The sequence below is a fragment of the Nematolebias whitei genome, chromosome 22 (assembly GCF_014905685.2).
Source record: "Nematolebias whitei isolate Nwh7 chromosome 22, NemWhi1, whole genome shotgun sequence".
Classification (NCBI taxonomy): Eukaryota; Metazoa; Chordata; class Actinopteri; order Cyprinodontiformes; family Rivulidae; genus Nematolebias; species Nematolebias whitei.
Window position 1 is genome coordinate 9,128,925 of NC_056519.1, and position 24,395 is coordinate 9,153,319.

Here is a 24,395-nt window from a genome sequence, read left to right on the forward strand (position 1 = left end):
CTGGACATTAATTGTCTCAGAAATTATTGCGATAAACAATAATTTTGTTTAAAGTTTGACAATAATTAGTAATTATTGTCAAATTTAAGAAGACATTTTTAATTGGTTTTGCCTGTAGTACCTTTTTTTACCACTGGATGGCAATATAAAACTGTTTAAACCGAAGGATGGCTAGTAAGGGAGCGAGCAGCATGTCTCTTTAAGAAAAATGGGAGGGAGGCCCCTTAACATGACATGGGCTGTCTCTCTTCAGTTCTCAGAATGGTGGATGCTCGATGTGGTTTGAGCTCTTTAGCATAGCATTAGGGGTGCACCCATAAATCGAACGGCCGATTTATCGGCCTCGATTTCCTTAATATTGGGAAATCGGAGATCGGCTGATACTTACATGAGAAACCAATTTTACCCACAAAAAAATTGTAGTTTTAACAACAATTGTCTGAACTTAATTTATATTTCAGTGCACTACTTCATGGTCAGTTAAAACAAGTTTGTATTGTTTCTTGGATATTGTTCAAGGGTCTATTTTTCAATAAAATGATTGGAAAATTGAAGGTGCATTGTGACCTTATACCACCTGACAGTGTCATTTATAAAACAAAATTGGTATTGGCCATAATCGGAATCAGCAGGTCAGACTTTTAAGAGATCGGTGAGTAGCCAGAAAATTGCAATCGGTGCACCCCTACATAGCATATTTCACACAAAGCTTTTAATAAAAAAACATCGGTAAACAAGTTCTCAGCTTCTTTTTGCAGAGAAAAACAACTTTTTACATGAAGGCACGTAGTTCAACTGTGAATTTCGGAGTTTCGACGAGACGTTTTTTTCCCCGATGTCGGCCTCTTAGCTTAGCTCGTAGCTTAGCTTCTCAGCTTAGCTGCTTTTAACAATCCAAAAACCAGATTTTGGACGGTTAAAATGGATTTTAAAGTGAAAGGGAAGGGTCAGTGAAGAGCAACGGAGTTTAGCCTTTTGTCCTCAGTAGAAAGAGACATGAAAAAACGATAAAGCCGATAAATGAAAGTAAGGTTAAGTTTCATTTATCGTGTGATTAATTGATTTATTGTTTATTGCGACAGGCCTACTGTTCTGGGAGTCCACCCGCTTGATAAACGCAATCAAAGGAGTTGAACTAGCTGTTCAGGGTTTTTTTTATATTAATTTATTTTCTGCTTCTTGTCTTTTTGATCTTAGTTTCTCCTGGACGAGAAACGGTACTCACTTTGACGTGGACAAAGACCCCAAAATCCTGATGAAACCTGGTTCTGGGACTCTTGTAATCGACATCAGCGGGGAAAAGGCTGAAGCCTACGAGGGAACGTATCAGTGTAGAGCTCAAAACGAGCACGGAGCGGCTCTGTCTAATAACATCGTCATCAGACAGTCCCGTAAGACCACTCAGGAAATCTTCTTACATTCATTCTTAAAGTTTTTGCCTCTTTTTTATTTTTATTTTTCCCTTTTTAAAGTGTAGATGAAAACATATTTGGATCACTCCTGTTCACACTGATTTTAATTGGGCTCACAGGGTCCCCCTTATGGTCAAAGGAGAAAAATGAGGCTATCATGGTGCAGATGGGGACCCCCCTCGTGTTGCCATGCCGACCTCCAGCAGGACTGCCTCCTCCTGTCATCTTTTGGATGGATAACAGTGAGTTATTTCCATACATGTTTAAGTATCCCATACAAAAAAATCACTTTTATAGTAAAGTCATAAGTTTGATCTGCTAAAAATCAAAGACCTATTTACTTATTTTTATATTTTGGCTTATTTTTCAGATTTTCAGAAGCTGACCCTGGACAAACGAGTGTCTCAGGCCCTGAATGGAGATTTGTACTTTTCGAATGTCCTCCCAGAAGACACCCGGAGTGACTACATTTGCTACGCTCGCTTCCCCCACACCCAAACTATCCAGCAGAAGCAGCCCATTTCAGTCACGGTGCTGGACAGTAAGTCAAAGAAACGTGTCAAATTAAGACCAAATAAATCCCCACTCATTATGTTGATGCTAAAGGTTTTAGGGAGCAGCTCTGCTGTGTCACAGTTTGATTCAAGACCAATATTTGACCTCTGCAGTCTGCCTTTTCTACGTCTGAGTCCTCATTTCTTCTTCCTGATGCTGCTCACACTAAACTGTAACAGATGCTCGTTTCCTTCTCTTGTTTTGTAATATAATGTCCATGTTGTTGTCACAGTGATGTTGCTGTGATCAAGGAGCTCAAATGTTTTCAGCAACACACTATAAATGAGTTATTTAAGGACCTTTTAAAAACTAAACTGCCAATTAATGAACCAAAAGGCAAAGTTTAATGTTTTGTGTTTCCCATTTTTACATTCTTGTGATTTTTTTTCTTATAAAATTGCAGTGGAAATTGTAAATGCGACTCTGGCTGCTTTATACAATATTACTGAATTCTATAGCGGTGAGTGCTGCTGGTTTACGCCCGTACAGCCCTGTCAGTGTGACCCCTGCCTCCTATTTCATCCATGGTGCAAAGAACTTCCTTTAACTTGGCCACACCCCCTTCCCCTGTGTAGGAATGAACAGTAAATAAATAAATATAGTCTGAGAGCGAAGTGCTCTGTTGGGAAAATATGGAACAATAAGATTTCTAAAATAAGATGGAGCTAGGTTGTTGAGAGCTTTGTAGGTTAGAAGTAAGATATGCACATATGTGGCTGGCCTGTTTCTCTCTAGTTGACCTCTTGCCCCCGTTCTTTTGGAGCAGTCTACCTTTGGTATTTCTCAGTGGTGTCCTATCGTGTCCTTTAAGAGTTGTTATCCTGCATCATATTTGTTTTTCAGCCCTAACACACCTGATTCAGTGGCTGAAATACCTCTTCAGCATGTCCTGAAGTTCTGCGGAAATCTGTTAATCACCCATACTTCCATTTGTTGAAGCACAGGAACATCTAAAACGTGCAGGATAGTGGCCCTTGGGAACCACAATTGATCTCAATTATCCTTCACTCTCTATCCATTCGTCTTGTCATGTCCTCACATCAGTTTGCTGTTTTTACTCTGCAGTACCTTTGCCTTTTTTGATCATTGTCCACCAGCATCACAGTTTTAAATCCTACACTTCTCTCTTAAACATTATGAGTTCTTCCAAGTTGAAGGCTTTGACCTGGCTCTGATTCCCTCCTGTGTCCTCAGGCAGCTCAAAGGGGGAGCGTCGCCCTGGTTTCATGTTGCCTTTTGGCGCCACGAGCACCAAGATGGTTCTAAAAGGAGAAACTCTGGAGCTGGAGTGCATCGCTGAAGGATTGTAAGATGGCATTTTTTGGTATCTCATCATGTATGAGGAACTTACGTGTCCTCTGTCGGATGTTTTCTGTCAATTGAAAGGAAATGCAACAGGCTTACATGAAAATGTCGCTCATACTTTCTATGACAGGCCCACTCCAGATGTTTTCTGGCAGAAGGAAGAAGGGGAGCTGCCGAGCAGCAGGACGTCATTCCAAAACTTCAAGAAAACACTGAAGATTTCGAATGTGGAGGAAAATGATGCTGGTGACTACCGCTGTACCGCCACCAACAAGCTGGGCTCTGCACACCACACCATTAAAGTCTATGTAAAAGGTACACGAAATCAACACAAGGTGTTTTATTTTTATATTGCATAATTATTAATTTTATAATACATTTCTAAAATGTTAATTCTTGCCTTTTTATTAGAATAGCTGATTCTACTAAAAAGTATTTTGTTGACTTGCTTTGGTTTATGAGTAAAACTCTCTGTAATATTTTGAATGATGCAACTATTTATCTATCCTTTAAGTTAACTAAAATTCCGTGCACATTCTTTTTTTATATAAATGCTCCTTTATTTTTATTATTCTTCATTGTTCCTAGCGGCTCCTTTCTGGGTCAGTGCTCCCAGGAACCTGATCCTCGCTCCGAATGAGACCGGCATCCTAACTTGCAGAGTTAATGGAGAGCCCAAACCGGATATCCACTGGTTTGTCAATGGAATTCCGTTAGAGAGTGAGTCAACTAAAACAATACCGTGAAAAACAACATTTGATTACATTCTGCATGCCTAGATTAGTGCACAGTGTGCAAATCAGCTTGCTTTGTTGCAGTGAGAAATGAGCTGACGATTTCTAATGAATTTTTAATGGTTGTCAATAAAAGTTTACTCAGTGTACTGGTGCAATAGAAACCAATCGCTACCAGAGGAGTTTTAATATTATAAATGAAAGATGGTATTATCTGCCTTTGTTTTTGTTCCAGATGCTCCTATGGACCACAGACGCGAGGTAGATGATGACACTGTGACTCTGAGCAATGTGAAGACAGGGACCAGTTCTGTCTACCAATGCAATGCATCCAATGAGTTTGGCTACCTAATGGCTAATGCTTTTGTTAGTGTTCTTGGTAAGTTCCAACATATTATAATACTAAAGATTGTCATGGATCAAATTAGCATGATTTATTTTCTTCCCAATAGCTGAACCACCAAGAGTGCTCACTCCACCCAACCAAGTGTATCGTGTCATCACCAACAACCCTGCTTTACTTGACTGTTTCTCCTTTGGCTCTCCATTACCGTCCATCACATGGTAAGACTCAGGTCACAATTTCACCAACGCAAAGTTAGCCACAACATTATGTTCAAAGTTAGACTTAAAAGCTACTTCTAAGATCAGGCTTGAATCTTTTTCTTGTGATGGAGCAGGTATAAAGATATAAAGCAGACATTATATACAGCATGTGTACAGCAAAAAGGGACTGACTAAGAGGTTAAGTGAGACGTCTCAACAAACCTACATGTTTCCCAGAAGCTCTGGAAATCAGGGAAAACCTGTAAATGACTTTCACATTGTCCAGACAGGAAAAACTCAGGGAATTTCAGAAAAACATACAAAATCAGGGGAAACTCAGCACTGATCTGCTGATTAAAATATAATCTTTCTAAGATTTTGATGTGTTCAAGTATTAATCCTTGTATTCTAGTATCATTGAGTCCATGTTCTACTAGGGATGCACCGATCCACCTTTTTCACTTTCGATCCGATGCCCGTTTGTTAGAACCGATCCGATGCAGAAAAACAGTGCTGAATTAACAAAAATGGCTAAATCATGTCATCTGGAGCCGTTTCTGAAACAGGTCCAGATGACATGATTTAGCCATTTTTGTTGTCTACCTGGATGTTTGAGCTTACAAACCCAGTGCTGAATTAACTTAAAACATTTGTTTTGTTTAACACAGACATGAATGTACAGAATTACAAATTTATTGAAAACTCTGCACTATAACAGCACACTTAAACACCAAGAGCTTCACAAGTTTTGTCAAACATGTAAAAACAACACAACTTTAATTTGCTCAGTCAGTACACTAGTGACGTCACTCAGACCACAAAGCATAGAATTAGAGTGAATAGATCTGCCCAGTCATGGATCGGTCACATCGTCACCGATACCCGATCCAGGCGTTTTTCAATATCGTACCGATACCTATACTGGTTTCGGATCGGTGCATCTCTACATAGTACATGAATCTTTATTGATTGGCTATGGTGGCTTTTTAGTAGCATAAGTTATACGGTATAATTAAGCTCTCATCAACTCTAATTATGCTCTCACCTGCAGTCTCTGTTTAAGTTAGGAACACTGCGATCACCTGCCGCGTCCAACCCCGCCCCGCCCTGCTTTGATTGGGTCAAACTGTGGCTCTTGTTCTCTTTATTTGTTGAAGGTGTCAGTTTAATCCCTGTATCATCATTAGATTGAATGGCTTTAAAAAGACACTGCTTTGACACAAAACACACGTGCCCCCCTTTTATTTTTACAGACGTTAAAATTTACAGAAATCCATTGTGGCGACAGAAAACTTTAAACCATGTCTATTGGGGGCCGAGATGGGGGTCGGGACCTGAAAGTCCCAGGCTTGATCCCCATGCCCACATGTTGCGGTGTCTCTGAGCAAGACGCCTAATCCCCATTTGCTCCCCGGGTGCTTACATAGCTGCCCACTGCTCCACCTGGGTGTATCCCAGGTGCGATGGGTTAAATGAGAACCAATTTTGCCATTGTATGGGAACATACAATGATGACAACACATAGCACTTTACTTATTTCACTTGGTCCACCGGACAACCTCGAGGTGACGTCCGCTTGTCCCTAGAGGATGTGAAGTTCTGAGCACTTCATGTGATTGAAATATCTCCTGGATGTTCAGGATTTACTCAGGAAATTTAGTTTTCATGAAAGACTGGGAACCTTGATTGAAGAAGCTTGTCCAGTGGTTTTTGGTTAATGTCAGAGAATAATACAGCCTTAACATGCGAGGTTTTTTTTACTTCATAATTAAGCAAAGTCAAGAAGTGACAGTTGGGGATAATTCATTTGGGCAAACTTAGATTTACATGATTCAGACACTTGCAATCTGGATGTCTCCTTCAAAGTAGCGTCATAATCCTAATATTTCTGTAGTTGTCTTAAAGCTTACAAAATACCAAACAGCATTATTTTAACAGATAACCATGTTATAATACAAATGAGATATGTTACTATTGGAGAAAAATATTCTTGCTTTATCTCACTTGCTCAAAACGAACCACACTTGACAGCAGGAGAAGATTTTGAACCGGTGTTTACTTGCAAGGTCAGATTTTCAGGACAGGTTACATAGATATACATAAAGTACACACTTGAAGACCAGTCACGGGACTCTGCAGTGATCTGCATCCTCAGCTTGTTTTTATACCCTTATCAGTTCAGTTGAGTTCACAGAACTCAGAGGTGTCCTGGCTGCCAGCTGCATGCTGCAGCATCGCTCAGCTCCTCATCCAGCTCTCTCTACTAACCCAAACATATGATTCGTGGGCAGAGTTATTCTCAGTCATACTAATAAAAACATCCACAACCTTTGACCAAAAATTCCCAAACAGTTGCAGCTCCTTGTAGTTAACAGTTACAATTTTGGAACTCAACACAAATCTTTGACCTCATAACATAATGGATTAAAGAAAAGTACAAATTATATAACTCATACACAAATGACTGTCCACAAATATCATAATTCTGCATACTTCTTTAAATGGAAAAGAGTAACCTGCTGACCGCTCTCATTTTTTAAATTTTTTTTATTGTTCTGTTGGGCAGGGAATAAATGAAGCTCTTTGTCTGTTTTTTTGTGGTACTGAAGCTGTCTGGTTTGTTTTTTTCATACAGGTTCAAAGACTTTCAGATCAGCATTAAGAATGGTGACCCATATGTGATTCACAAGAATGGGACTCTGGAAATTAATGTAGCCCAGCCGCAACATAGTGGAAACTACACCTGCATCGCCACCAACAACCTGGGGAGGAAAGAGAATCAGGTCTCCCTGGAAGTCAAAGGTCTCATGATCTAATAGTATCTCAGATATAAATATTTGTATAGTATTTTAAACTGATCCTATTGTCGTGTTTCAGCATTTAGGCCTTAAAGCTGTGTTTCCCTCTGTATTCCAGAGCCTACTCGTATCCTGAAACAGCCGGAGTACAGGGTGGTGCAGAGAGGAATGAGCGCCATGTTTGAGTGTAAAGTCAAACACGACCGTACCCTCACTCCCACAATGACCTGGCTGAAGGACGACAGAGAGCTGCCTCGCGACGACAGGTACAGCCAAAAACATGAAGCTATAACCAGATTAGTGTCTAAAATGTGATTTTTTTAGGAAACGTTATTGGTAATACTTCCAGGTTTGTGGTGGGCAAGGAGAGCCTGACCATCAGTGATGTGGCAGATGATGATGAGGGCACTTACACCTGCATCACTAACACTATTCTGGATCAGGACTCCGCCAGCGCCAAGCTGACTGTTGTTGGTAAGTAGTTTCTTTTGTCCGTATTTTCCCAAAGATCCATTTGAATAAAACAAACTGTGTAACTTTCTGACATGTCTGAAATCTTCACTAACTCGTTTTCTTCTTCTTCTTCCTGTTTATATTTTTCTTGTGCTGTGTATTTTTGAATAAAATGTTTCATCTGGTTGTTTCAAATGTGCCTGAATGTTTAGACTTGAGTTAGATCCTAGAAAATCTTTGCAGTTGTAATTTTTCTGCTTCTTCTTACTTTTCTAAAATGTCCGTCACTAACATCTTTTTCTCTTCTTGAACTTCACTTTTTCTTCTTGCTGTCAGAGGCAACTCCTACTCCGGCACTCGTTTACGGTAAACAAACCACAGCGTAGCCTTCGTTCGGTTCCTTCAGTCGGTGGTTTGCTTCGAATGTCCATTGTTTTGTGTTACTAATTTTAATTTTACATGTATGATTTTATTTGATATTAAGTACAAATTAAAAACTTTGATTTTACCAGCAATCCTTGGTGTTTAAAAAAATCCACGTCTGCATTTCCATTGGGCGTTCACTCACTTATCCTCATACATTTTAAGTTCTGCATCACTGTGAAAGTCTCTGCCAACGCAGCATAAAGAACTGTGCTCTGGTTCTTTCTGCAGAGAAACCTGACCCACCAAATGACCTGGAACTGACTGATCAGACAGAGAGAAGCGTTCAGCTCACCTGGACCCCTGGAGATGACCACAACAGTCCAACTCAGAGTATGAAACACACAGTGCTGCTGCCGAGTTCCTTCACGGGTGTCCAAAGTGCGGCCCGAGGGTCATTTGCGGCCCATGGAGTGATTCTGTGTGGTCCACAACTGCAGTTTAAGATTGGTATCATTTTGGCCAGCAGGCGGTTGATGCAGACTTTCTGCAAATTTGTTGGTAATCCTTTTTTTAGATGATGTTTAGGCGTATTTTCCGGCGTATACATCACTCCGGAGTATAAGTTGCATGAGTCAAGAAAACGTCATGAAGAGGAAAAAACCTATATAAGTCACATTTATTATGCGTTTATTTAATGGGCAAAACAGCTTAATTTCTCCTGGGCGGTGCGGCACCATCCATCCATCCATCGCAGCTGGAGCCACTAGCTCTCCAGCGTTCCTCCGCCTGCACCAGCTGAGTGAAGCGAGCACGCACGGAAGAACTCGCTGTTGCAGTTCTTCGAAATTTAACAAGATTAACACTTAAAAACAATTATTTGTTTGCTCAACATTATACCAAAAGGTGTGTCTCAGTTTAACTTTTCCTTAATAAATGCACTTTAATGGTCAAACCAGCTTCATTTCGCCTGGGCAGTGCCATCCATCCATCCATCCATCCATCCATCCATCCATCCATCCATCCATCCACCCATCCATCCATCCATCCACCCATCCATCCATCCATCCACCCACCCACCCATCCATCCATCATCCATCCATCCATCTATCATCCATCCACCATCCACCCATCCATCCATCCATCCATCCATCCATCCATCCATCCATCCATCCATCCATCCATCCATCCATCCATCCATCCATCCATCCATCCATCCATTGCGGCCAGAGCCACTAGCTCTCCAGCGTTCTTCCGCCTGCACCAGCTGAGTGAAGCGAGCGCGCACGGGAGGACTCGCTGTTGTAGTTCTTCGAAATTTTAAGTGTCAGTCAAAATTTGTGTTATGAATATGGGGAAAAAAAAAGGTGTATAAGTTGCTTCGGCATATAAGTTGCAGGACTGACAAATGTTTGCCCAAAAAATAAAACTGCGACTTATACGCCAGAAAATATGGTAACAGCAAAACTGATGAAAAACAAATCTTCTCAAAATGAGCAATATTAAGCAAAATACAAACTTTTGGCTATAATCTTTTTTATTTTCACTTCCTGGTACAAAGCACCAAAAACCGTTACTGGTTTCTACCAGAAAGACCTTTGGATGATGATTCATAAAACTTGGCTAAATATTGCAGCTGATAAAATAATCAAGAGGAAATGGGTAATTTTTACATGAATATAACGTGGTATCATCTACATACGAGTTGATCAACTTTATCAAATCTTCTATGAATCTGTTGTAGCGACTGACAGCTGGACGGTTTTTCTGACCTTCGATCAGCCTTTTGGGCCGTCCATGATACAAAAGGCTGATCGACTCCTTTTTAAAAGGACACTTGCTCAAATTACACTTTTATTCCTGAGAACAAACTGAAATTAACTTTCAAAATACACGAACACAACAATCATAGACCCATCAAATCAAATACACTGTAATTAAAAATATATGGTTAGTGTTTATGGGTCTTTTAACATTTTGGATTTACAACAATTTAAAACTCTTTCTCCACTAAAATTTGTAAACTTTTGTCCTTTCTCCAATATATAGTTCATGTTGTTGAGCGTTAAATTCACATTTTTGTGGCCCACAAATCTTTTCATCTTGATAATTTTGTCCCACATAGGAAAATGTTTGGACACTCCTGGATTAGAGCCTCTTGACTCAACAAGTGTCTACATTGAAACTGGAAACACTTATCCATCTAGAATGAATAATAACTTGATTTAATGCTTTTAATACTGAGGAAATCTAGTTAGCAAGTTCATGAATACGTTACCAGTAAATTTAGGAAAAAATTATAATTATTTTCTCAGTGGTTCCCAACGTTATGGTCAGGACCACATGTAAGTCATGAAGCACCAAATGGATGTTATTTAGATTATCCTTAATTATTAGTTTCAAAATGATTGCTTATGGCATATTTACTCTGTAATTGTTATAAAGACAAAAAAAAACAGTAACGGTCATAACTGAATATAAAGTATTAAGATGTGCGTTGATGTTCAGATTGTTTGTGTTGTCATGCTTGTTTTTTAGGGATAATATCAATTTCTGTGTATTTTAACCAACAATAGATGGATTTACATTCATTTCTTGGTATCATTTTGAGTTCTGGACCCACTTTTGTCAAGTGCAATTTACTTAAGACAGTTTTTAGACAAATTACCAAGTAAAAAAAAAAAAATTAAAAAGTGTTTAGTTCCCTTACAGAAAAACTAGATGAACGCTACATATGACCACGTAGGCGTGTGAATTTTATTGAGTGAAACATGTTAAAATAAACTGCAACACGTGGGAAACGGTTAATTTTGGAAGATCTTTGTGGTCAAATGTGGGAAATTCATCTAAATGCACAATTTTTTAAACGAATCAGTGTTACTAATGAAATGGAAGATTAACAATTATTAAAAGCAGGAATTTGATTTTTGCCTAAAGCTGGGTTTGATGCCATTTGGAATAATTATTACAAATAAAAAAAAGCTTTTTGTTTTGTTGCACTCTGGTGGGATTTACTGTTTTATTTAAGTTCAGATCAGATTAATTGATTAATAAAACACAATTTCAGACTTATAAATAAAAACAAACAGGTCAGATTCAAATCCAGTTAAGTTCACTCCTGTTCAATTAAATTGAAGACAATTCAGTAAATTGAGAAATGCTAATGAGTTAAAAAAAATCAAAGTCTTAGGTTGCATCAAATCTTTGCTTCATTTCAGTTTTGAATCTTGAATTTTTACGTCTTCCCCAGACTTCCTGATTCAGTACGAAGATTCGCTCCACGAGCCGGGAGTTTGGGTCAACCTGACAGATGTTCCTGGTACCAGCACCACAGCCCAGCTGCAGCTCTCCCCATACGTGTACTACTCCTTTAGAGTCCAGGCGCGGAATAAAGTCGGCTTGAGCGAGCCCAGTTGGCCTTCGCGACAATACAGGACCAACCCTGCAGGTACAAACATGATCACCTTCTTCCCAAAAATAAATCACAGACATGTTAAAAATCTCATTGTACACATAATTTTTTTTTTCCCAGCTCCAGATGAAAATCCAACAAATGTTCAAGGTAAAGGAACAGAACCTGGCAACTTGGTCATCTCCTGGACGGTAAGAAACCTTTAAGGTTTGATCCTTTTTTTTGCAAACGACAACTGTGCGGACAAAACACTCCATTCTGTAACTCCCATCCCTTAAAACAGTCTCATTAGCATTTCTCTCCATGCAGCCACTAACGGGTTTCCAGTCTAATGGACCCGGTCTGGAATACAAAGTCCATTGGAGACAGAAGGACCTGGAAAGAGAGTGGAAATCCAAAAATGTTGTCAACTCTTCTCAACTGATTGTCACTGGAGCTCCAATCTACGTGCCGTATGAATTTAAAGTTCAAGCCTTCAATAATTACGGCAACGGCCCTGAACCGGACGTAGTAACTGGTTACTCAGGAGAAGACTGTAAGTATATTTTGTGGAGTATTTTATTATGAATATCTTGTTTTAGATCTGAAACATTACACGTGAAGAAGCAAATGTAGATATGTTCAAATATGAGCATGTATACAGTCGATTAACGGTTTGGTATCTCTGCTTGGCAGTGCCTTTGGCTGCTCCTGACAACGTGCAGGTCATGGTTCGTAACGGCACACTGGCTGAAGTCCACTGGGAGCCCGTTTCTGTCTCTTCTGTTCAAGGAGAATTACAAGGATATAACGTATGTGGTTTTTATTTGGACTGGACTTCTCGCAGCCGAACCGCCTTCGTCCCTGTGGAGCAACAATCGCAACATATCAGACTCATTCTGTGCCGTTTCTTTAGGTGTACTACCGTCGTGAGCGTGGCCGGCAGGAGGCAGAGGGGGAAGGAGATAATAAAGAGCAAGTTTTAACTTTCAGTGGAAACCGCAGTGAGGGAACGCTGCCGGGACTTCACCCCTACAGTGTGTACAACATCTTCATTAGAGTCCTTAACAGCAAAGGAGAAGGACCTCACAGCTCCAACAAGACTTTTGAAACACCTGAAGGAGGTACCTGTAGGCTCAAAGCAACATCCTGACATGACATTTTATTCACCCAATACGAGGCTGTGGCTCAACTGAGTGGAACAAAATTGTATCCAATAATTTATATATAGAAAAAGAGTCTGGTGTAGAATTGCCAGTTTGAAAATTATTTGTTCCATTTATCCCAAAAGCCGGAGCTCAGATTTAAGAATGACATGCGACTCAACTTCATGTTCCATTTGCAAGTCAAAATACTGAAGGTATTTGCAAATGTTTTGCTCAGTGAGCAGGCTCACTACGATTAGCTAAATAAATCAATAACTAATAATCCACTCTGCATTCAAACACTCTAGGAAGGTGTTCACTAGTAGTGGCTGGACTGTGTTGCGCGTGTGTGTAACTGGATTACAGAGAAATAAACTGACAGAAGTGAAAATAAAAAGTTTGTACCTGCGTCTATTACGACTTTTGAATTGAGAGGTTGTACTTGGTCAACAATCTCATATTTTGGGACACGAAAACCATTTGGAACTCACAAGCTCTGACTTTCGAATACAAACGGATTGCATTCAAACAAACCTGCATTTATTCACATTTAAACTTCTCCAGATTAAAATGAATAATCCTTTCTTTAAAAGTTGGTAGGTTTGTAGAGAAGTAGCAGTTAAAAAAAAAAAAAAAAAGCTTAAACTGATGAGTCAGTCAATGAGAAATAAAAGATGAATGTTACTACATCTAACAGTCCATGAACCTGTCGTTTTAGTCCCAGGTCCTCCTTCTTTTCTGAACGTGATCAATCCTGGTTTGGACTCTCTCACTCTGAATTGGGGCCCACCACTAAGCAACAATGGCCGCCTCACAGGATACACCCTCAAATACCAACCAGGTAAAATTAGCACATTTTATTTTCTCGTCTACTTTTCATTCCGGCTCTCGTTACTCATCCGTGGCCCCTTGTTGTTCTTTTAACAGTCAATACCACGAATGAGCTGGGACCACTGAGGGTGATCAACCTCGAGTTTAACGAGACGACGCTAACCCTGGGCAGCCTGAACACCAGTGTGCTCTACAAGTTTTACTTAAGTGCAACGACAATCAAGGGCCCTGGCCCCAATATTACAGAAGAGGCCTATACAGCCATGGATATAAGTGAGTCAAGTTTGTATTTGTCTTATGGTTTAATCATTCCTCCACCATTCTTCAAGAAACAATAATAAAGGGTAGAAATTAGTGTTTTTTGCTCAATATCTCACACTTCTATCTTTCTCTTTCTCTTCTCCCTGAAGCTCTTATTCAGCCCACTATAGAGGCGGGCAAAGGTAACCCATGCGTGCCAATGGAAGTTAACGCATGCTAATTTTATCCTGTTATTAAAAACCAAAGCAAATCATAGCATAGATATCCTACTTAGCTCACCTTTCTGCACGGTTTATGTTAATATGTTTGCAAACTATAACAATAAAACATCCTCATGGCATGTGAACGCAAGCCTGTTTGGTTTATTTTAAAAGAATAGGCTGTGTTTACACATTAATTTTATTTATTAGAAATAACTGTTTTGTAGTCGTATTGTTTTGGTCATCTTTGAATCATCCCGGGTCATTTAGAAAGCGTTTTTAGAGGCTTTTGCACGGATTGAGTTTTTGACCTTTTATTTACTCATTGTGACAGATTTGTGTGTGACCTCGCTACAAAGTAGACTTAACACGTTAGGACTGTCGTAGAGTTTTGATACGGATCAGTTTGGCTTCATTTTTATTTTGATTTACCTCAAAATCTTAGATTTGCGAGCTTCCGCTGCATGTTTGAGCTTTGTTTTCTTCTATTATTGTATGTTGTGTTTTGTCATGTGTACTATCTCACTCTTTTCGTGTCCTTTTCAGGCCCCACAGAGCCCCCTCACCAAACTTCCCCCACCACTCAGTCTCTGCACTCCCCGTTTCACAATGGTACAAGCACTCCCCGCGTCCCTAACCACCTCAACAATTACCCGTCCTTAAACTGAACGTTGCAGAAGCCGTTCATCTCAGCAAATGCACACGGGGGTTTTGCAGTTTGTGCGTGAGCACAGACGCACATCAAGTGGAAAAGAACGAGACTAAATGATTTTATTTAGTCATTAATATCCAGTTATAGAAAACGGTTCAATCTGCGTGGGACAAACTCTACAAGTCTTTGTCTAAAATGTCCACATCAGGTTCTTCCACAGTACTTCTCTTGGTTCAAGTTGAGAACATACATTTGGTCATTTTTAGAAAAAAATATTTGGAATCTGCCATTTTTCACTCTTCATCAGAGCAACTTGTGTGATTAAAACCAGCTGGTCAGCTAGTTCTGACAAGAATGAAAACATTCTTGATTTTTTTTCTTAGTCAACTTGTTCTAAAATGATCAATTTATGATAAAAACCATCGCATTTTATGCACATCTGCCCCGTGTTTCTACATCATGTTGAGAAATGTGGCTGGAAGAACAGAACATTTGCTAAGATGGACGTTTTTGCGGTTAACGATAGTCAGTCCTGTTTTCCATATAGTGCTAGAAGGTCCTAATGGGATCAAAAAGAAAAAAACTAAGGGTCTTTGTGTATTTATTAAAAATAATTTATAATATTGTCTGCTAAATTACTTTATTATTTTTATCTAGAACGCAGTACTTCATTATGATGGAGCTTTAGGGCCACACTAAGGGGAAAAAAAATTACAATTCATAAAATTATGTGAATAAAGTTCTAGTATTACGAGAATAAAGTAATAATATTATAAGAATAAACTTGTAAATTGCCAGAATAAAGTCATAATATTATCAGAACTCCGACATTAAAAAGCAGTCTTACAGCTGCGGTAAAATGATGAGTGTTTACAAGGATTCAAGGTTTCAAGGTTCTTTATTTGTTATACACACCACATATGGTACATGTGGTGGAACGACATTGTGTACACTGGGTCCCATCCAACCAAAGTATAAAATGTAAAAGGAAAACAGTATTAGATTAAAGATATGAACTAAGAAAAAGGTTAAACTAAAAATACACTAAGCACCAGTAGTATAAAAGCAATACCCCGAACTGCAGCACGAGCATGACTCTGTGTGAGCAGATGAGCATGCATGAACACAGCAACATGAAACAGATCAGCAGCAACATGAAACAGATCAGCAGCAACATTGAAACAGATCAGCAGCAACATTGAAACAGATCAGCAGCAACATGATGTGATTTTTTACAGTGATTATTCTGGTTAGAGATTCATGAGTCTAACAGCCTCAGGGTAGAAGCTGTTCTTCAGTCTAGTGGTTCTACACTTAATGCTCCTTAACCTCCTTCCTGAGGGGAGCGGGGCAAAAAGTGTGTGTGCTGGGTGAGTGGGGTCCTTCATGATGCAGGTGGCCCTCTTCCTGCATCTAGAAGGGTGGATGTCATTGATGGTGGGAGACTGAATCCAGCAGTCAGGTGCAGCCTTCACCACTCTCTGCAGAGCTCTTCTTTCTGCAGCTGTGCAGCCTCCATGCCACACGTTGATGCTGGAGCACAGGATGCTCTCCACTGCACACCTGGAGAAGGAGGTGAGGACTGAGCTTCTCAGACCAGCTCGTCTCAGCCGCCTGAGGAAGTAGAGTCTCTGATGTGCTTTGCTTATCAGGCTGGTGATGTTGTTGCTCCAGCTGAGGTTGTCATTTAGGTGTACACCCAAGTACTTGTAGCTGGAGACCACTTCCACTGCAGATCCTCTTATGTTCGGGGGGGGGGGGGGGGGTCCACGGCCTTCTCCTTTGTCTTCTTCACATTGATGTAAAGGTTGTTCTTCCTGCACCAGCTCTCCAGGTGTTCCACCTCCTGCCTGTAGCTGGACTCATCATTGTTTGTGATGCATCCCACCACTGCTGTATCATCTGTAAACTTTACAATGTGACAGCCTGGATGCGTAGGTGCACAGTCATACATGAACAGAATGAATAGGAGAGGGCTTAGCACACAGCCCTGAAGGGAGCCAGTGCTGAGGGTTATGGTGGAGGAGAAGTTGTGAATTCTCACAGACTGAGGTCTGTTTGTTAAGAAATCCAGGACCCAGTTGCAAATGGAGGGGCTTAGTCCTAGTGTGAGTAGTTTGTCCATCAGGGTTTGGGGGATCATGGTGTTGAAGGTGGATTTGAAGTCCACAAAGAGCATATGGACATAGGAGTCCTTCTGCTCCAGGTGGGTGAGAGCAGTGTGGACCACAGAGGAGATTGCATCCTCTGTTGATCGGTTCTCACGGGATGCATACTGGTGAGGGTCCTCGTTGATGTTGATGGTTGTTCTAATGTGAGTCATGACCAGTTTTTAGAAGCATTTAGCAACTATCGGGGTGAGGACTACTGTCCGATAGTCCTTCAGACCGGTCACTGTAGAGCTCTTTGGGACTGGGATGATGGTGGCAGTCTTCAGGCAGGTGGGAAGAGTGATGAGTTAAAAATGTCGGCCATCATCTTGCAGAGCTTATCGGCATAGCCTTTCAGCACCTTCCCGGGGATGTTGTCTGGGCCAGTTGCTTTGTGAGGATTGAACCTCTTGAAAGTATTCCTCACTTCGGCTGAGGTCACCCTGAGAAGCTCTTCTTCTGACGGTGAGGTGAGTGTGGTGCTGGGTGGTCTGTTCGGGTCTTCAAAGTGTGCATAGAACCTGTTGAGGGCATCAGGCAGTGATGGGTCTCTAGGGCATTGTTCACTTCTGCATTTATAATCTGTTATATACGTAATGCCCCTCCACATGCTCCGTGGGTCTTGTGAGGTCAATTGACCCTGGATCCTCTGTGCACATGTGGCCTTGGCCCTCTTAATACCAGCAACCAGCTCTTTCGTTGTCCTTCTCAGCTCTTGCGTTTCCAGACCTGAAGGCAATGTTCCTGGCTTCCAGCAGGGTGCGAACCTCTGCATTTAGCCAAGGCTTCCTGTTCGGGTAACTCTTAACATATATGATGGTGGTGACGTCATCAGCACATTTGCTAATGTACCCCAGAACTGAGGATGTGTATTCCTCCAGGTCTAGCGTCCCCTCATTTTCAACAGCTTCCCTGAAGACCTGCCAGTCTGTGCATGCAAAACAGTCTTTCAGTATGAGGCCACTATTCTGCATCCAAGATTTAACTTTCTTTTGTATCGGTCTGGAGCGTCTCAGCGGGGGGAGGTAAGCAGGCAGTACAACAGCAGGACGCCCAATGCACTGTGGCATATGTATTCTTATGATAAACTGAAGCCATATAGAATTGCAATTAATGGCTGCATTGACGGATTTAGTTGTCACATAATGTCACTGGAGGCATATTTCACAAACAGTGACTCAAAAGTGATCGCAGACTACTTCATAAACACAGTGACTCGCATTGGAGGCTGTCCACAGCAGGTGCGAGCTGACCCAGGAACGTATTACGAGTTTATTCTCGTAATACTACAACTTTATTCTCGTACAACTTTATTCTCGTAATATTATGGTTATTCTTGTAATTTTATGACTTTATTTGTCGTAATGTAGTTTATTTGTTCTCCTTAGTGTGATCCTAAAGCTCCGTTGTACTTCACTTAGATTGTTGTAAACTTTATTTGTGTTTTGAACAGTTTTTTTGGTCTTTTTTGTGCTCAGCGCCTCCTGTTGGCCCTGTGTTTGGCACGGTTAATGCGTCTGCGATTGAGGGAGGTGCAGTGATCAGTTGGGAATACTTTGGACTCCAAAAGAATGTTTTTGTGGAATATAATGTAGAAAACAGTAAGGCTACTCTTCATGTTTGCGTTTACAGAATTATCAGTGCATGCTGCTTTACTGAAACTCCTCAAATACTGGAAAATAACAAGGCTGCCTAATTTTAATCCCTCCTCATCCGCAGCATCAGTTCCAGGTGAAGAGGACTGGAAAAGGGAGGTGGTAAACGGTACGCATTCACATACGATAAAAGGCTTAAAGCCGGGGACGTCCTATAGGGTGCGAGTGGTAGCTAGAGACGGCGCTGACCAGGCGGTCCACAAGACAGACAAAGTGTTGGTTACAGTGCCAGGTGAGGCAGCATGCCTCAGCATAGATAGTCTTCTTCGTGTTTTTTGTTTTGCCAGTTTTGTGTTTGTCGGCATTGTCTCATCATTAGATGGCCACTGTGCATTTAACGTGAATTTATCGTTGTTTCATTTTATGTAAATCAGATGTTTTTGTGTTGTTTTTTTATTTTTATTTTATTTTATTCTTTTTCGTTTCAAGTGCTGATCTTTCAAATTAATTCACAACTTGAAAAAGTGAATGGAAAAATAAAAAGCACTTTTTTAATCAAATTACATTAATTGGAATAGAGAATATCAAAGTCATTTGTGTAGATTTAGGAGTTAATTAGATGCTAAAGGTTTATTATTATTATGGGAGTGGTGATGCAGAGGTTAGAGAAGGTGGGCCTGTGATTGGAAGATCGCCGGTTCAAGCCCCGGTACTGACAACATCAAAAATGTGGGTGGGGTAGGTGAAGCACCCACACCTGCCCCCACCCTCATTCGGCCCACTATGAGCCCATGAGCAAGGCCCTTAACCCCCATCTGTTCCCTAAACAGGTCTCTCTTGAAAATGAGTTCTCGTGGCTCAATGAGACTACCTGGATAAATAAAGGGTAAATGAAAAATTTACATTATTATTGTTTTGTAAGGAGAGACACCATAGGTTATTATTAAATGTTTAATGCATGGGTCAATTTAGAGATTTTAGGGTCTACAGTATTTTCTGTGGTTCCCAACTCTGGTCCTTGAGGAACCCCATCCTGCATGTTTTAGTTGTTTCTTTGCTCCATTACACCTGATTCAGTAAATTAATTACTTAAGTTTGGCAAAAGCCTGAAAATAATGCTTTCATTCAAATTAGGTGTGTTGGAGCAAACAAACCACTGCAAACAAGCAGAGTGGTGTTCCTCAGGGACCAGCTTTGGGAACCATGCTATTTTCAGATAATTAATATCCAATAAAAAAAGAGAATAGTTTATTGCACTTTACATGCATACATTTCAATGCATGTGCATTGGAATTATTTTTGCATTTACCAAAAATCAGCTTCATAAAAATAAAAAAAAGACATTCTAAGAGAAAATTTAAATGTGGAAATGTTTTTAAGACGCAGCTTATAAAAAGCTTAGACAAGTTATAGATGTACAGTATACCGTTTATACAAAAGATTAATTTAGGTGAAAAGAAACAAAATATTTTCCTAGAAGAGTCCAAGTAGTCTTTTCATGTCATGTAAAAACATTTCTATTGTTTTATAACTTGTGTGCCATTTTCATTTTTTTTATAACTTTTTTATTATTTCTGCTTTTTAACTCATTTTAACATCCCATTAGTGTTTTCAGAGTCTCCTAACCTCCATGTTGCTCTGCATGAAGACAGCAAATCCCACATTTTCATCAGCCTAAATTTAAACCTGTACTGACATTTCTGCTGTCTCCTTGTGTTTCTCCCTTTTTTGTGTTTTCTGTGCGTTTCCAGCTGTTCCCAATCGGCAGATAGACATTGCCACACAGGGCTGGTTCATCGGGCTGATGTGTGCCATCGCTCTGCTTATCCTCGTGCTTCTCATAGTTTGCTTCATCAAGAGAAACAAAGGTGGCAAATATCCAGGTACAGCAAGGTTTGGTGTGTGTTAAGACTACGAGCTTAGTGACCTGCATGGGCAAGTATTGAAAAGAAAATATTGTGTGGCATCCACAGTGAAAGAGAAAGAAGATGCTCACCAAGACCCTGAGATCCAGCCCATGAAGGAGGATGATGGAACCTTTGGGGAGTACAGGTGAGAGATGATAACAAATATCTGAAATGAATCCCGTAGCTACAATAATTAAAAAAATAGTAGTGATTTTCCTTTTTCCCCCTCCCATTTATTGTTCTGACTCGGCTATTTATGTGTAAATCATGGTACCAGGCTGCAGAGACATTCTCCTTACCAGACTCCATTTCCAAAAACTGCATAGAGGCAAGACAAAGTCTAAACTACTCTGTTTACTAACTCTCTTATGCGCTGATCATCTAATTTAAAAAGGCTTCGTATGATCCAAGATATTTAAAGTTTCAACAAAATATCTCAAGTCTTTCCAAGAACACTAACCATGAGCTGAAAAAACGAATAATAGTTATTAATTCAGTCATTTTCTGGTATGATAAAATACTTTGTATAGTACAATACACTTTTGGAAAATATAACCAAGAATCAGACTTGTATCTGGACTGATAAAATAATTTAGTTGTCTGTGTGTCTTTTAATGTTATAACTTTCATTGTTTCCATTTTCATGCTTTTTCTTTCTAAGTATCACTGTATAAAGAGACTTATTGTGGCTGATGAACTACTTTTCATGTAAACTTGCATTTTTTATCTCTCTGCTCTGGGGAGTTTAGGTCAATGGAGAGGTAAGGCAAGCAGCGGTAAAACCAGCATGCATTCCACGCAACCCTTTAAAATGCTTTTTAGGCTCTTTCTAACATTAGTGGAACTAAAAGCAGAGACAAACTCAGTCTATCGGGTCTACAGAAATCTGATTTACACCTGGTATTAACATGTCAGTGATCACATCTAGCCGTTTTGTTTTCTCTGTCACTAAAAAGTCACAAATGGAGATACACGAGCGGGAGATTTTCTGGAAATCGGTATTATCGAACGCTGCATTCCACAGAATACTTTGTAGAATGTTTACGTAGACATGTGATGATGGCATTTCATTGTAGCTAAAATACATTTGCATTTTTACTAGTAAAAATTTGTAAACACTCTTTAAAGGGAAAGTGGAAGGTGTACTCCAACTATTGGGGAGATTTCACTTCTCAGCTTCTCTGGGAAAGTCTACTCTCGGGAGATGCTCGTAACTAACCAGAGCTTCGCGATTTTGAGGTTGCTGAGGTGGCATCAGAGTTCGACTGTCCAGTCCACTCATTTTTGGGATCTGGGGAGGGCTTATGACCACGTTCCTCAAAGTATTGTTTGATGGTGTCTTGCAGGAATATGGGGTGACACGATCACCCTTTTACAATCTATCTGGTCCTTGTATAACCAAAGCAAGAACTGCGCCCATATTCTCGACACAAAGTCGAGCCTTTTGCCGGTGCAGGTTAGACTCCACCAGGGTGGTGTTCTTGGATAGGAGCTTGAGGTGTTTTTGCATATGACGTGGTTCTGTTGGCATCTTGGAACCATGACCTTAAGTGTGCATTGGAGCAGTTTGCAGCTGAAACGAGGGTACACTCCTTTAGGTCTGAGGCAATGTTCTTGGCTAAAAACGAGTAAAATGCTCTCTCTAGGTTGGGGTTGACTCTGGCTCAAGCAGAGAGTTCAAGTACCCGAGTGTCTTGCTCGCAAGTGATGGTACCATGGAATAGATGGACTTGAGCTTTTGTGTTGAATAATGAAGGTGTTCCTTTAGTCTGTTGTGATAAAAGAGCTGAGCCGAAAGGTAAAGCTCATGATTTACTGGCCCCTCTCTGTTCTATGTAATATGAGCCATGATGGAAAGAACAAGATCCTGGGTAAGTGGCTAAAATTAGTTTTCCTCTGTAGGGTGATGGGTAGATTGCAGGTAGATAGGGTGAGAAGCTTAGTTTTCCATAGGAAACATGAAGTAGAGCTTCTGTTACCCTGCATAGAAAGGAGGCAGTACAGGGGGTTAAGGCGTGTGATTGGGATGTCTCCTGATCATCTCCTGATGATTAGAGGTGTTTTGGGTATGTCTTCCCAAGAGAAAGTCCAAGAAGACACAAATCTGTGGGGGAATTCTCCCTGGCCTGTGAAATGGAGATTGTCACTGGGAAGTTATCTGGGCTTCTCTCCTTGACTTTATGTCTTTGCTACCTAATATCAGACAAGCATTTGAAAATGGATGGGTGGCTGCACCATATATGAAATAAAATGTTACCAACATTGGCTGACCAACCAGATATATGCCATCAGTGTTGTTGAGTGTACTCTATCTACTTACATTAATACCAAGTGTAAATGGTCTATGTCACAAAACTCATTGTTGTGACATAGTAAACACAATGACAAAAAATCATATTTTACTACTTTTAATAAACAGGTTTATTAATTGTTCATCTTAACAAAAAGTCCATTAAACACAATAGTTGAGTTGAAGTCTAACATCATCCTGAAAACCTCGTATAAAGTGGAAGAGATTTAGGTGTTCTTACAATAATCTAGCATAAAAGCGAATGAAGCTGTGACTCTTTGATTGCATTTTGGATTCTTGCATGTAACCTGCTAGCGTATTGACTGCAGTTGTTTTACAAATTGCATTTTAATGCAGGTACATTGCAAAAGGCTGAATGGCACGCATCTACAACATTCTGTCTTTGCATAGGCTTTGAAAAGTACAGCACTAACGCAACAATACTCATGTTTAACTGAGCTGCTCCACTGTACAAGAACCATGAAGTGTAAACTACCAGATTTACTCTTCATTGTGCTCATTTTGGAAACCATGCTGTATCTAATGCAAACTCTTCTGCCTATAAGATAACAAGCTGTAGAAAAGAGGCATTACGTATGAAGAACTGCTCCCACCATGTGTTTTTGTAACACTTGTGCAGTGGAAAAGCCAGAACGCTAATATGTTAGATCAAACTACGGACTAACTATTTCTTAATGACTCCTTCTTTACTCCCAACAGCGACACCGAGGATCACAAGCCGCTGAAGGGCAGCCGGACGCCGTCCAACGGGACGGTGCGTCGCGACGAGAGCGACGACAGTTTAGTGGACTACGGGGAGGGTGGGGACGGACAGTTTAACGAGGACGGATCCTTTATTGGCCAGTACAGCGGCAAGAAAGAGAAAGACACACATGAAGGCAACGAGAGTTCTGAGGCCCCGTCGCCTGTCAATGCCATGAACTCATTTGTGTAACAACGTGCTTCAGCCTGACTGCAGGGGTTGCAATGGCCACCCAGCGTTACCCTGGCAAACATGAGCATCGCTGTGGTGACAGCTGCTGAGTTGACACTTGTTATAGTAACATACTTTTACCCCCTGGTGACTGTCTTTCTGGTGACCAAGGCTACCTACCTAGACTGCGGACATGTCATCATCTCCACACCCATCAGCCCCAGTCACACTGTGACCTCCAGATGAACACACAAACAGTCCCCCGCCCCCCAAACCACTGAAAGAAAAGATGGAGGAGCAAGCAATATAGAATGTACCGGAGGGCTTTTACCACTCAGACTGAGCACGAGTGTGGCCAATTGTGTGTTAGTGCCATTTAATCCCTAAATATGATGTATCAAATATTTATATATTTTAATGAAAGTACTCTTCATGACCCGCTGGCAGGCTAATATGCATCGATTCACATTTACAGCACCTGCATGAAAGTAACTCGTGAGTCCGTTACGCATTTTACAACCTTGTGTGAGTTTTTTTTGCAGAGGTAAGTTGCATTTTTACACGGTATTTGGTGCACGAGCCACTGGATATGGCATTTTGTTTGACTTGTTTTCAGAAAGTGTTAGATGTATGGCGTTTGGACATATAGAGAAAACATGACAGTGGTGTCTTTGTGGGCATGGCTGTGAAAAGAATGACTCAAAGTAATTTTATTATTATTATTATTATATTTTCTTTTTCTAATAAAGGGACTGTTTGTACACACAAATAAAGAAGAAAGCTGTATTTCCAGGTCAGGTTTGTCCATCTGTGCTGCCTGGAAGTGTAGGAACAAATGAAGTCGGCATCACACCAGCCAGCCTATACTCCAAA

The 24,395-nt window shown here is 40.5% G+C and overlaps 1 protein-coding gene across 1 annotated transcript in view; it reads left to right on the plus strand.

The window, feature by feature from the left end:
• Positions 1 to 24,110, plus strand: part of nrcama (neuronal cell adhesion molecule a) — a 73,641-nt gene extending 49,531 nt beyond the window's left edge. Inside the window, exons 5-32 of the mRNA XM_037695656.1 lie at positions 1,198 to 1,391; positions 1,532 to 1,654; positions 1,783 to 1,953; positions 3,162 to 3,273; positions 3,403 to 3,587; positions 3,861 to 3,992; positions 4,242 to 4,385; positions 4,459 to 4,570; positions 7,188 to 7,354; positions 7,469 to 7,616; positions 7,700 to 7,824; positions 8,140 to 8,169; positions 8,458 to 8,559; positions 11,417 to 11,614; positions 11,699 to 11,769; positions 11,888 to 12,113; positions 12,254 to 12,369; positions 12,474 to 12,681; positions 13,421 to 13,543; positions 13,630 to 13,806; positions 13,944 to 13,976; positions 14,541 to 14,606; positions 18,275 to 18,397; positions 18,516 to 18,683; positions 20,143 to 20,274; positions 20,365 to 20,443; positions 21,048 to 21,059; positions 23,309 to 24,110. Of these exons, the coding sequence (XP_037551584.1) occupies positions 1,198 to 1,391; positions 1,532 to 1,654; positions 1,783 to 1,953; positions 3,162 to 3,273; positions 3,403 to 3,587; positions 3,861 to 3,992; positions 4,242 to 4,385; positions 4,459 to 4,570; positions 7,188 to 7,354; positions 7,469 to 7,616; positions 7,700 to 7,824; positions 8,140 to 8,169; positions 8,458 to 8,559; positions 11,417 to 11,614; positions 11,699 to 11,769; positions 11,888 to 12,113; positions 12,254 to 12,369; positions 12,474 to 12,681; positions 13,421 to 13,543; positions 13,630 to 13,806; positions 13,944 to 13,976; positions 14,541 to 14,606; positions 18,275 to 18,397; positions 18,516 to 18,683; positions 20,143 to 20,274; positions 20,365 to 20,443; positions 21,048 to 21,059; positions 23,309 to 23,543 (3,712 nt within the window). The 3' untranslated portion in view covers positions 23,544 to 24,110. The remainder of the gene's footprint in view (positions 1 to 1,197; positions 1,392 to 1,531; positions 1,655 to 1,782; positions 1,954 to 3,161; positions 3,274 to 3,402; positions 3,588 to 3,860; positions 3,993 to 4,241; positions 4,386 to 4,458; positions 4,571 to 7,187; positions 7,355 to 7,468; positions 7,617 to 7,699; positions 7,825 to 8,139; positions 8,170 to 8,457; positions 8,560 to 11,416; positions 11,615 to 11,698; positions 11,770 to 11,887; positions 12,114 to 12,253; positions 12,370 to 12,473; positions 12,682 to 13,420; positions 13,544 to 13,629; positions 13,807 to 13,943; positions 13,977 to 14,540; positions 14,607 to 18,274; positions 18,398 to 18,515; positions 18,684 to 20,142; positions 20,275 to 20,364; positions 20,444 to 21,047; positions 21,060 to 23,308) is intronic.
• Positions 24,111 to 24,395: the final 285 nt, after the last annotated feature.